At 39.8% G+C, this 12,718-nt stretch overlaps 1 protein-coding gene across 8 annotated transcripts in view; it reads right to left on the minus strand.

Moving 5' to 3' along the window:
• Positions 1–3,037: 3,037 nt before the first annotated feature.
• Positions 3,038–12,718, minus strand: part of grna (granulin a) — a 61,903-nt gene continuing 52,222 nt past the window's right edge. For all 8 annotated transcript variants that reach the window (XM_060902228.1, XM_060902235.1, XM_060902232.1 and 5 more), the window contains 4 exons: positions 12,470–12,625; positions 11,103–11,204; positions 8,284–8,517; positions 3,038–5,177 (listed from right to left, as the gene is read on the minus strand). In XM_060902228.1, the coding sequence (XP_060758211.1) occupies positions 5,040–5,177; positions 8,284–8,517; positions 11,103–11,204; positions 12,470–12,625 (630 nt within the window). In that variant the 3' untranslated portion in view covers positions 3,038–5,039. The remainder of the gene's footprint in view (positions 5,178–8,283; positions 8,518–11,102; positions 11,205–12,469; positions 12,626–12,718) is intronic.

Below are 12,718 nucleotides of genomic sequence, written 5' to 3' on the forward strand. Positions count from 1 at the left end.
TTGGACTGTGGGGGAAACCGGAGCACCCGGAGGAAACCCACGCGGACACGGGGAGAACATGCAAACTCCACACAGAAAGGCCCTCGCCGGCCCCGGGGCTCGAACCCGGACCTTCTTGCTGTGAGGCGACAGCGCTAACCACTACACCACCGTGACGCCCACAGTGTGACATCACTTCCTCAAAGAATAAAAGTATTGGCACACCGATGTGCATGTTTGTCCTTTTATTTTCACTGAGGGAAAAAAATGAAAAAAATTTCATATTATGATAATATGAAAAGAAAGAAAAAACAAAGAAGAGAATGTAATAAAAAAGAATAAAAGGGAGCAACAACAACAAGGAAGGAAGGAACATTAAAAGAAAGAAAGAACATTAAAAGGAAGGAAGGAAGGAAGGAACATTGAAAGGAAGGAAAGAACATTAAAGAAAGAAAGAACATTAAAAGGAAGGAAGGAACATTGAAAGGAAGGAAGGAACATTGAAAGAAAGAAAGAAAGAAAGAAAGAACATTAAAAGGAAGGAAGGAACATTAAAGAAAGAAAGAACATTAAAAGGAAGGAAGGAACATTGAAAGGAAGGAAGGAACATTAAAGAAAGAAAGAACATTAAAAGGAAGGAAGGAACATTGAAAGGAAGGAAGGAACATTGAAAGAAAGAAAGAACATTAAAAGGAAGGAACATTGAAAGGAAGGAAGGAACATTAAAGAAAGAAAGAACATTAAAAGGAAGGAAGGAAGGAACATCGAAAGGAAGGAAAGAACATTGAAAGGAAGGAAGGAAGGAAGGAAGGAACATCGAAAGGAAGGAAAGAACATTGAAAGGAAGGAAGGAAGGAACATTGAAAGGAAGGAAAGAACATTGAAAGAAAGAACATAGGAAGGAAGGAAGGAACATTGAAAGGAAGGAAGGAACATTAAAGAAAGAAAGAACATTAAAAGGAAGGAAGGAACATTAAAGAAAGAAAGAACATTAAAAGGAAGGAAGGAAGGAACATTGAAAGGAAGGAAAGAACATTAAAAGGAAGGAAGGAACATTGAAAGGAAGGAAGGAACATTGAAAGAAAGAAAGAAAGAAAGAAAGAAAGAACATTAAAAGGAAGGAAGGAACATTAAAGAAAGAAAGAACATTAAAAGGAAGGAAGGAACATTAAAGAAAGAAAGAACATTAAAAGGAAGGAAGGAAGGAAGGAACATTGAAAGGAAGGAAGGAACATTAAAGAAAGAAAGAACATTAAAAGGAAGGAAGGAACATTGAAAGGAAGGAAGGAACATTAAAGAAAGAAAGAACATTAAAAGGAAGGAAGGAACATTGAAAGGAAGGAAGGAACATTAAAAGGAAGGAACATTGAAAGGAAGGAAGGAACATTAAAGAAAGAAAGAACATTAAAAGGAAGGAAGGAACATTGAAAGGAAGGAAGGAACATTGAAAGAAAGAAAGAACATTAAAAGGAAGGAACATTGAAAGGAAGGAAGGAACATTAAAGAAAGAAAGAACATTAAAAGGAAGGAAGGAAGGAACATCGAAAGGAAGGAAAGAACATTGAAAGGAAGGAAGGAAGGAAGGAAGGAACATTGAAAGGAAGGAAGGAACATTAAAGAAAGAAAGAACATTAAAAGGAAGGAAGGAAGGAACATTGAAAGGAAGGAAAGAACATTGAAAGAAAGAACATAGGAAGGAAGGGAGGAACATTGAAAGGAAGGAAGGAACATTAAAGAAAGAAAGAACATTAAAAGGAAGGAAGGAACATTGAAAGAAAGAACATTAAAAGGAAGGAAGGAAGGAAGGAAGGAACATTGAAAGGAAGGAAGGAACATTAAAGAAAGAAAGAACATTAAAAGGAAGGAAGGAACATTGAAAGAAAGAACATTGGAAGGAAGGAAGGAACATTGAAAGAAAGAACATTAAAAGGAAGGAAGGAACATTGAAAGGAAGGAAGGAACATTAAAAGAAAGAAATAACATTAAAAGGAAGGAAGGAACATTGAAAGAAAGAATATTAGAAGGAAGGAAGAACATTAAAAGGAAGGAAGGAACATTGAAAGAAAGAACATTGAAAGGAAGGAAGGAATATTCATAGAAAGAAAGGAAGGAACATAGAAAGAAAGAACATTGAAAGGAAGGAAGGAACATTGAAAGAAAGAACATTGAAAGGAAGGAAGAAATATTAAAAGAAAGAAAGAACATAGAAAGGAAGGAACATTGAAAGAAAGAAAGAACATTAAAAGGAAGGAACATAGAAAGAACATTAAAAGAAAGAAAAAGGAAGGAAGGAACATTAAAGGAAGAAAGAACATTAAAAGAAAGAAAGCAAAAAGGTTATCATGGAAGGAAAAGAAAGAAAGAGAACTTGGTTTCCATCAGTTCCACTAAAATAAATTATTGGCACCCTTGTGGTTGGCTACTTGCTGTCATTAAATCAAACCCAGAAGGCGGCAGTAGAAATAATAAAGCCCTTTTCTTGTCATGTTTACCTTCTGTCTTTATCTGGAAATGCAAATGTCCCCTGGGTGGAGCAGCTCTGTAAACGGGCCAGAAATTCTTTCAGGTTTTATCAGTTACTTTTATAGACACTGTGGTCACATTCAAACATTTTAGAAGACAAATATAATCTGTATGTGAAACAAAAATATTAATACACTGAGAAGATGTATTCGATAAATGCACTTAGCATATTGAAGTGATTCAATCTACATTCAAGAGGAAAAACCTTGAGCACAAAGAGAGTTTACTCAGTTTGGAGGATTAGATCATGATGTAACATTTTTTTAGATGATGCTGGATTACAGACTGAGGTGCCAACATTTATGGTTCATCAACGTTAACATTCTGATGTTTGACCTGTTGCTATGGTGATATGAGAGGCACCTGAAAACTATTTTATTTTTCTTTGATAAGAAGGGTCACAATGAATGCAAATAAAAATTCTCCAAGCAGAAAAATAAAGTCAGAGGGGAAGGACGGTGGATGTGAGGTGGTTACAGTGACTGCGAAAACTTTACTGAGCTGGATTTAAATTCATAAGCAAATAGAAAATAAGTGTGCTTCAAGGAATTCACTTTTATTCAACTTCATAAAACACAAAGTTCTCATACACAACTCAGAAGTTTTGGACCATTCATCATAGTTCACACAACATAAAAAGGGTAAAATGATAAAAGTCGTCTTGATGTTCGAACACAGTGATGTAATGTCTTTAAAATAAATTGCAGATGTTTAAAGAATGAAGAAACGCAGTTCTTACAACCAAAGAATCAGAGAAGACATATTTGACGTATTTGCTACTGAGTGTCTTTGCTATTCAAAACAGTTTGACCAAGTCCATGTTCTCAGGCTAAATGAAAATCTCTTCATTACACAGAAATTTGTTTAATTTTTTAAAAGTGATTTCTAAACAAAGCTTGTGCTGTTCCAGGACTGATTTTCCCTCGGCGACTTCTACCTTCCCTGCACCACGCCCTCCTCTTAATGGATCCCTGTCGTATCTTAAGGTCACTTTATTTTATCAGCTCAAGTGACGTTTGTTCGATAACAGACTTCAGAAGAGACACTCAGGCAGAATTCACTGCAATGTAAAGTGGTTTGTTGTTTTTTTTTTGGGGGGGTTGTTTTTTTGTTTTTAAAGAAAACTAGCATTAAAGAAGACGGGAACAATAAATTCAAACAGTTAAACACTGGGGCTGATGAATATTACTTTACGATACATACACAACCAGTTAGCTAGTACTGGCTAACTTTCTAGTTAGACACACTCTAGATTAGCTTTTATATTGTTTCACATGACATAGCTAGTTACAGGATGTATGCTAAGTCACCAAGCTGACCAAAAATCTGATATCTTCCCTCTAAAAATGAGATTTCATTCCTATTTTTGTCCATGACTAGTTCCAGAGCTGCAATACATCTTATCCACTTATCCTATTCTACAGGGTCGCAGGCAAGCTGGATCCTATCCCAGCTGACTATGGGTGAGAGGCAGGGTACACCCTGGACAAGTCACCAGATCATCGCAGGGCTGACACAGACAGATAACCATTCACATTTACGGTCAATTTAGAGTCACCAGTTAACCTAACCTGCATGTCTTTGGACTGTGGGGGAAACCGGAGCACCCGGAGGAAACCCACGCGGACATGGGGAGAACATGCAAACTCCGCACAGAAAGGCACCACTGTGCTGCAATACAAACAAATATATTAAAAACTACAAGCGACTGAGGATACTAATATGCTCTTTGTAAACTTCAGTGCATGATATCACTGGTGTTAGCCTACCAAGTGTCATATTTAGCCTGTATGTTTACACTGTCTGCAACAGTAAAGGAAGAATTATTAAACATTTTAATGTCTGGTCAGCTAATTATTACTGTAAATAACAAATAATATTCTGCTAGCTCATTAGCAAGTGCTACAGTAAGCATGCTAGCTAATAAGCATGTACACAACTGGAAGATTTGTTATCTTCTCATCTTCAGTATTTTATCACACACAGTCATAATGCTCTGAGAACATCCTGATCTCACTTGGTGTCTCAGAAAATCATCTACTACATTTTTAACTGCTTTGTTTCTTCTGTCTAGTTGGCAGGCTAAAGTATTAGCAAGCTAATCAGCAGGAAAAGTTTGACTCGTTACATGGTTTAAAGGAAATTTATATACAAAGTTTTGAGGACATCACTTCAGCTACTGTCAGAGATTCTGGAAAAAATGTCAGTTATAGTCGTCACCTTGTGTTGCAAGTGGCCACATGCTGATAGTTAACTTGGAAGTGGACAGAGGAAGTGTAGAGAGGTGTAAAATCAGCACTGGAATGCAAGGTTTGATGATTGATTAGTTAATTGACACTCAGCCCTTCTGATTATCATCCCTTCATTTTCCATTCAAAATTAAATAAACATTTATCACCAAAAGATATAAAACACACACTGATTAGTGTAATGTGTGTGTGATCTTTATTCTGGTTTGGATGGTGATGTCGCTCAGTAGGACAAGCTCTGTGTGTGTGTGTGTGTGTGTGTGTGTGTGTGTGTGTGTGTGTGTGTGTTTATGCTGTGGTGAGAGCTCGTTTCTTCTTGGAGAAGAACATGTCCCAGCTGAAGCCCATCGCTCGAGTGCAGTAGCCGGACTGGGCACAGGTGTATCCCATGGGACAGCAATGCTGCATATCACTGCAACACACAGCCTACACACACACACACACACACACACACACACACACACACACACACACACACACACACATTTATTGTAAATATGAATTCCTGAACTATTAATTACACAAAAATCTCCCATCAAGCTTTAGAAACAGAAAGAAAGAAAGAAAGAAAGAAAGAAAGAAAGAAAGAAAGAAAGAAAAGGAGAGAAGAAAAAGAAAGAAAGAAAGAAAGAAAGAAAGAAAGAAAGAAAGAAAGAAAGAAAATGAGAGCAAAGAGAAGAGAAGAAAGCATGAATTATGGAAGGAAAATAAAGAAAAAGGCCTTTGTTCCTGTCAGTTCTACTAAAGGTAGAAACAGAAGATAAAAGAAATAAAATAAAAGAAGGAATGAGAAAGGAACAGCAAAAGAAAGAAAGAAAGATAAGGAAAAAAGAAAGACAGTAAAATTAGCATGAAAGGAAGTGAAGGAAAGAAGGAGGGATGAGAATAAAGAAAGTTTAAAGTGAAGAATGAAAGAAAGAGGTGTGGCCTTGAAGTTTATTAGTGCCAGTGAAAGACACATGGCCTGTCTGTTAGTCGTTGCAAAGGAGGTGTGGCCTCTGTGCCTATCAGTGGCAGTGAAGTAGGCGTGGCCTGTCTGTCAGTCCTCCTAAAGGAGGTAGAGCTTCTGTGCTTTTCAGTTCTTGCAAAGGTGTGTGGTCTCTTTACCTGTCAGTCCTAATGCTGAAGGTATGACATCTCTGTCAGGCCTCCTAAAGGAGGCGTGACCGCTTTACCTGTCTGTCCCCGTAAAGGAGGTATGGCCTGTGAGTCAGTTCCATGAAAGAAGGCATGGCTTGTGTGTCAGTTCTACTAAAGGACATGTAACCTCGGTGTCAGTCGCACTATAGGAGGCGTGGCTTCTGTGTCAGTTCTACAAAAGGAGGCATGGCCTCTGATCTCATCATCTCATCTCATTATCTCTAGCTGCTTTATCCTGTTCTACAACCCCGATTCCAAAAAAGTTGGGACAAAGTACAAATTGTAAATAAAAACGGAATGCAATGATGTGGAAGTTTCAAAATTCCATATTTTATTCAGAATAGAACATATATGACATATCAAATGCTTAAACTGAGAAAATTTATCATTTAAAGAGAAAAATTAGGTGATTTTAAATTTCATGACAACACATCTCAAAAAAGTTGGGACAAGGCCATGTTTACCACTGTGAGGCATCCCCTTTTCTCTTTACAACAGTCTGTAAACGTCTGGGGACTGAGGAGACAAGTTGCTCAAGTTTAGGGACAGGAATGTTAATCCATTCTTGTCTAATGTAGGATTCTAGTTGCTCAACTGTCTTAGGTCTTTTTTGTCGTATCTTCCGTTTTATGATGCGCCAAATGTTTTCTATGGGTGAAAGATCTGGACTGCAGGCTGGCCAGTTCAGTACCCGGACCCTTCTTCTACGCAGCCATGATGCTGTAATTGATGCAGTATGTGGTTTAGCATTGTCATGTTGGAAAATGCAAGGTCTTCCCTGAAAGAGACGTCATCTGGATGGGAGCATATGTTGCTCTAGAACCTGGATATACCTTTCAGCATTGATGGTGTCTTTCCAGATGTGTAAGCTGCCCATGCCACACGCACTAATGCAACCCCATACCATCAGAGATGCAGGCTTCTGAACTGAGCGCTGATAACAACTTGGGTCATCCTTCTCCTTTTTAGTCCGAATGACACGGCGTCCCTGATTTCCATAAAGAACTTCAAATTTTGATTCGTCTGACCACAGAACAGTTTTCCACTTTGCCACAGTCTATTTTAAATGAGCCTTGGCCCAGAGAAGACGTCTGCGCTTCTGGATCATGTTTAGATACGGCTTCTTCTTTGAACTATAGAGTTTTAGCTGGCAACGGCGGATGGCACGGTGAATTGTGTTCACAGATAATGTTCTCTGGAAATATTCCTGAGCCCATTTTGTGATTTCCAATACAGAAGCATGCCTGTATGTGATGCAGTGCCGTCTAAGGGCCCGAAGATCATGGGCACCCAGTATGGTTTCCTGGCCTTGACCCTTACGCACAGAGATTCTTCCAGATTCTCTGAATCTTTTGATGATATTATGCACTGTAGATGATGATATGTTCAAACTCTTTGCAATTTTACACTGTCGAACTCCTTTCTGATATTGCTCCACTATTTGTCGGTGCAGAATTAGGGGGATTGGTGATCCTCTTCACATCTTTACCTCTGAGAGCCGCTGCCACTCCAAGATGCTCTTTTTATACCCAGTCATGTTAATGACCTATTGCTAATTGACCTAATGAGTTGCAATTTGGTCCTCCAGCTGTTCCTTTTTTGTACCTTTAACTTTTCCAGCCTCTTATTGCCCCTGTCCCAACTTTTTTGAGATGTGTTGCTGTCATGAAATTTCAAATGAGCCAATATTTGGCATGAAATTTCAAAATGTCTCACTTTCGACATTTGATATGTTGTCTATGTTCTATTGTGAATACAATATCAGTTTTTGAGATTTGTAAATTATTGCATTCCGTTTTTATTTACAATTTGTTCTTTGTCCCAACTTTTTTGGAATCGGGGTTGTACAGGGTCGCAGGCGAGCTGGAGCCTATCCCAGCTGACTATGGGCGAAAGGCGGGGTACACCCTGGACAAGTCGCCAGGTCATCACAGGGCTGACACATAGACACAGACAACCATTCACACTCACATTCACACCTACGGTCAATTTAGAGTCACCAGTTAACCTAACCTGCATGTCTTTGGACTGTGGGGGAAACCGGAGCACCCGGAGGAAACCCACGTGGACACGGGGAGAACATGCAAACTCCACACAGAAAGGCCCTCGCCGGCCACGGGGCTTGAACCCGGACCTTCTTGCTGTGAGGTGATAGCGCTAACCACTACACCACCGTGCCACCCTGTGGCCTCTGATGTCCAGCTAATATTCTTTCTATTACAATCAAAGGTCTGTACCAGTACACAGTACCAAAGGAAGCTGAGACAATACTTCTAAATGATACACAATAATAAAAAAAATTCACTATTTTCATTAAATTTAGTAAATGATGAATAAAATCTTAAATTTAGTAAATGATGAATAAAATCCCCATTTCTCTCTGTAGTGTTACCTTTGGAAATGGGCAGCAGGCCCAGGCGGTTACTGATGTCCTGCAGCAGGTTTCTAGGTCGCTGCAGCTGATCCCTCCTCCGCAGTTGATGGTGTGGATCTGAGACATTATCGTATCCCTGACGGAGGCTAAAGACACAGAGTTGGAATTTATCCAGGAGCTTTTCTCACACCACTGGTCACGGCAGAAGTATCCTTTTGGACAGCAGTTCTCTCCGTCTGCACAGCACGTAGCCTGGGATAAAAACAGACCACAAGTTCACTACAGATGACTCTGTCCATGGCATCAATTATGTGTTATTCACGAAAACTTTAAACACAATGTATACTGAATTATCATTAGTATTTCAAGTATTTTTGAAAAAGAGTAAGCTAACTATCCATCAGCTATTCAATTGCTTCTTTTCAAGCATGTTGCAGTCAGGTCAGTGCCGGTTTCATCACAGCCTCAAAATATGTCTAGCTTGGACTCCATTTCCCATCAGCCACCACTACTGCCTTGTTTTAAACATCTGACTCCTGATTATACACACCTGTTTTTAGCTTCTCCCTTCACTTGCATTAGACAGGCCTTTGTCATTTCTACCCTTGGTTGCTAAGTCTCTGCTGTTTGATGTTTTTGTTTCATGGCTCGGTCTCCTTGTTCCTGTTTTGTGGATCTGGGTTTGACTTTCTTTGTTTTTGTTTGCGTGTTATAAAATGCATAACCTGCACAAACATTCAAACCATTTATCTTCGAGTGGTGCACGTTTTCATGAGTGAGCAAAAAATATTTTCAAAATGAGAACTTGATCAAAACTTGATTCAAAACTTGATCTCTTCGCACCACCATGTAATGTTCTTTATACATGTCTACAAAAAATGCAAGTTAATGAAAATAATTTTAATTCTGAACCGGTTTGCCATTTTGACAATGCACGTCTAGTCAGCGGGAAAACACTGTGAGTGATGTCATCGGAGTGAAATATTGGGAAATATTATACATACAGAACACTTTTTTGATGGAATAAAAACATGTGTTCTATTCCCTTCTAGCAGGTTCCATTCATTTGGTTTGATAGCATGCAATATAGTTAGCATATCACTTATCCTACATGTATTACGTCACTCTACCCAATGGAGAATGAGCGTTGAATATGGGTTACAATATGGGGCAGCATGGTGGTGTAGTGGTTAGCACTGTTGCCTCACAGCAAGAAGGTTCTGGGTTCAAGCCCAGCGGCCAGTGGGGGCCTTTCTGTGTGGCATTTACATGTTCTCCCCGTGTCAGTGTGGGTTTCCTCTGGGTGCTCTGATTTCCCCCACAGCTCAAGACATGTAGTTAGGTTAATGTGGGGTGGCCTTGGGCTGAAGTGCCCTTGAGCAAGGTACTTAACCCCTGACTGCTGCCTGGGTGCTGTAGTGTGGCTGCCCACTGCTCTGGGTGTGTGCGTGTGTTCACTGCTTCAGATGGGTTAAATGCAGAGGCTGAATCTCACTGTGCTTGAAGTGTGCATGTGACAAATAAAGGATTCTTCTTATTCTTGCATGGTTGTCAAGACAACATGATGTCACACGTCGGAGCTGATGTGAATATCCAATCAAAAAACTTTTCTGCTGCGCATGCGCAGAAGCATTGCTTTGTTCACCGGGAAAGAGAAAGACGCATTTAATACCTGAGAGGCTATCAAAACTTCATTACATATTCTTCACGCATATTTACAAGAGAAAACATACCGACATCGAAAAACTGGAAAAGGGACACGTCAGAGACGTCAAACTTCCGTGCTAGTGAGTGACTGTGACAATTTGTAAACAAACATGGCCACCAGGTTTGCTTCATTAAAAATGGAATATTTCACTTTTGGCTGAATTTTGGCTGCCAGGTTGCTCCGTTTTGTGTAGCTGCTAATGTTGATTTGAAAAGTAACTAAATAAATTACACAGGGGAATGAATACTTAAGTCTGAGTGAAAAATACTGTGTCGAGTGTGCAGCGTGGAGGAAGAGTCTGGAGACAGAAATCTTAGTTTCTCAGTTGTTAGCCTGTGCTACTTGCTCTTGATAGCACTGGTTTGACTGCTTTATTAGCATTTGCTAACATTACTGATGAAAGCTACACCGACTGGAAGGTGACTTCACTACTGCGCTGATGGCCCCGACTCACAGGTAAGCTAGTGTTGGCCTTCAAGAATGCTGATATGAAGAGAATGTGTATGTATAATAATAATAATAATAATAATAATAATAATAATATTGGCTGGCTTTTTTTCATGGTATATCAGATATATTCCATTCAGCTACTCGTCTTTAACTCGTTCAATATCATGCTAGCTGAATAGAATGTAGCTGATCGACTACTCAAAGCCACCCAATGTTATTTAAATATGTCACTCAGATCTGCGATGTATTTTGTATGAAAAATGTGAGTTTTTCAACATGAGAAGATAAACTTCATATCTTCAAGCCAACATGTGATGTTCCTTTTATTATATCAACACATTCACAAACAAAATGTACCCAAATTTATCAAAACAATTCATCAATTTTCTCACAAGTGACATATAGAGATTTATGTCATGGTTTTGGTTCTCCATGTCCCGGATGGAGCTCGTATGAAAAATACGAGTGGCATATTTCCCAGTAAAACACTCACATCTATAATATATAAGCATTCATGGAAGGATTCTCCAGTGATCGAGTCACAGGAAAGTCTTCAGGACAGAGGAATTTATGCTTTGCAGATTTTTGGTAACATGAATATGTTCTCACACTGTGATGGTTTGTCTCAGCAAATTAACTGTGCATGTGACAGATAGAGAAAGAACTGTATTCCACTCACCTGGTCCAGAGGACAGCAACCCCATTTTTGGTTCTTATGCATGAAGCAGCAGGTGGTGTACTCAGGACAGGACGTGTAATGGTCACACTTCACTTCAATCCTCTTTCCAAATAAGTAAGTAATAAGGAAGATAATAAACAAATTTACAATGCAAAAGTGAAATCTTATATAAAAAAAATTCAAATATGGTAAGAAACATGGCATTTTGCTTATTTTTAAAAAATGTTTTCCTCAAATCTATTTGTGTCCTATTTATCTACATGATTATTATATTGTAAAAATCTATTACATGTACTACTTGCACATTTAGTTCTGGGTGTGACTTTAAACTGCAACCGGTGGTGAGTCTCAGGCCCAGAAGGACTTGAGTACTGGGGAAAGTGGAGTTACCCCTTAATCACCATTGCTCCCAGGTCTGCTCTGACCCAGAGTGGTAGCACCTGCCTGGGACACAGCTATGGGTTAAATAGTACATCACCAATAAGGCACTGGCAGCAGGGCGCTTTTCGATGCAATGTGGCAGATGAACCCAACAGGGTCAATGGCACATCACCAGATGGCATGTGGAAGAGCCACTCAAATGGCCAACAGATGGCATCAATCATCACTGCAGGGAAACTTCCATACTTGTCAGGTCTGTGGCACTTTTGTGCACCACTTGGCATCAGGTCTGGATGTCCAGAGAGACAACACGATGGGGGCACGACATCATTTCTCTTACCTTACTGTGCAAGGTGCTTTGTTAGGAGAGGAGAACAGTATATGAGAGCTCACGAGGCCAGGCATTCCATGGCAGCTTGGCTAGGCCGTTCGTGCCGCTGCTGTGGATGGCTCTGTCACTCTGGTGTGAGCCTCGTAGCCCATCTGTGTTTCTCTACATCCTAATGAAGCAGTCATCATCGCTAGCAATGGATAGCCGACAACAATGACTTGCACATCAAAGCCCTTCCCATGCCATATCAGATGGCACCAATCTCAGTTTATATAGCCCTCAGCCTCTCACCGATTACATAGCTAGGGTTACAGTGGGGGGCTAGTCCTTTAACCATAAGAGTTTGACTCCCTACTCACATCTGTATTGTGGCATGCCTTGCCAGATAGCAGGAAGTACCATTTTTATCCATTTTTATGATGGTCTTGGGTATGACCCAGCTTCGAGTAGAACTCATGATCTCCCAGTCAAGAGGCAGACACGTTAACCACTAGGCCAACTCGTGGTATTACTTGCACATCATTTAAACTTTGATGGCTGATAGATTTGGAGACTATAAGAATATCTTTCAAAGTAAATGAGTATTTATGAATTAACTTTTTGAGCAGGTGGTGGATGAAGTGCAGGTAGATTATGGTTTTGATTCAGAGCTTACATTTACTGATGTATTTTGGGCTGTAGGTGCAGTTGGTCGGCTTGGTTCCTTCTTCAGCCAGGGCACTGATCCTGACAGGTCATCACATGACTGAGCAGTGAGGTTACACTTTGTCCCATGAGGGCAGCAGTGAATAAAGTCCTCACAACACACCGCCTGTGAAAACAACAATGTAACATGAATTTTAGATGAGCTATTAGTGATGTGTGACTTGGCTAATTTTGCCCCACACATGTGTAAGCAAATTTT

This window comes from Neoarius graeffei, chromosome 20, assembly GCF_027579695.1.
Source record: "Neoarius graeffei isolate fNeoGra1 chromosome 20, fNeoGra1.pri, whole genome shotgun sequence".
NCBI lineage: Eukaryota > Metazoa > Chordata > Actinopteri > Siluriformes > Ariidae > Neoarius > Neoarius graeffei.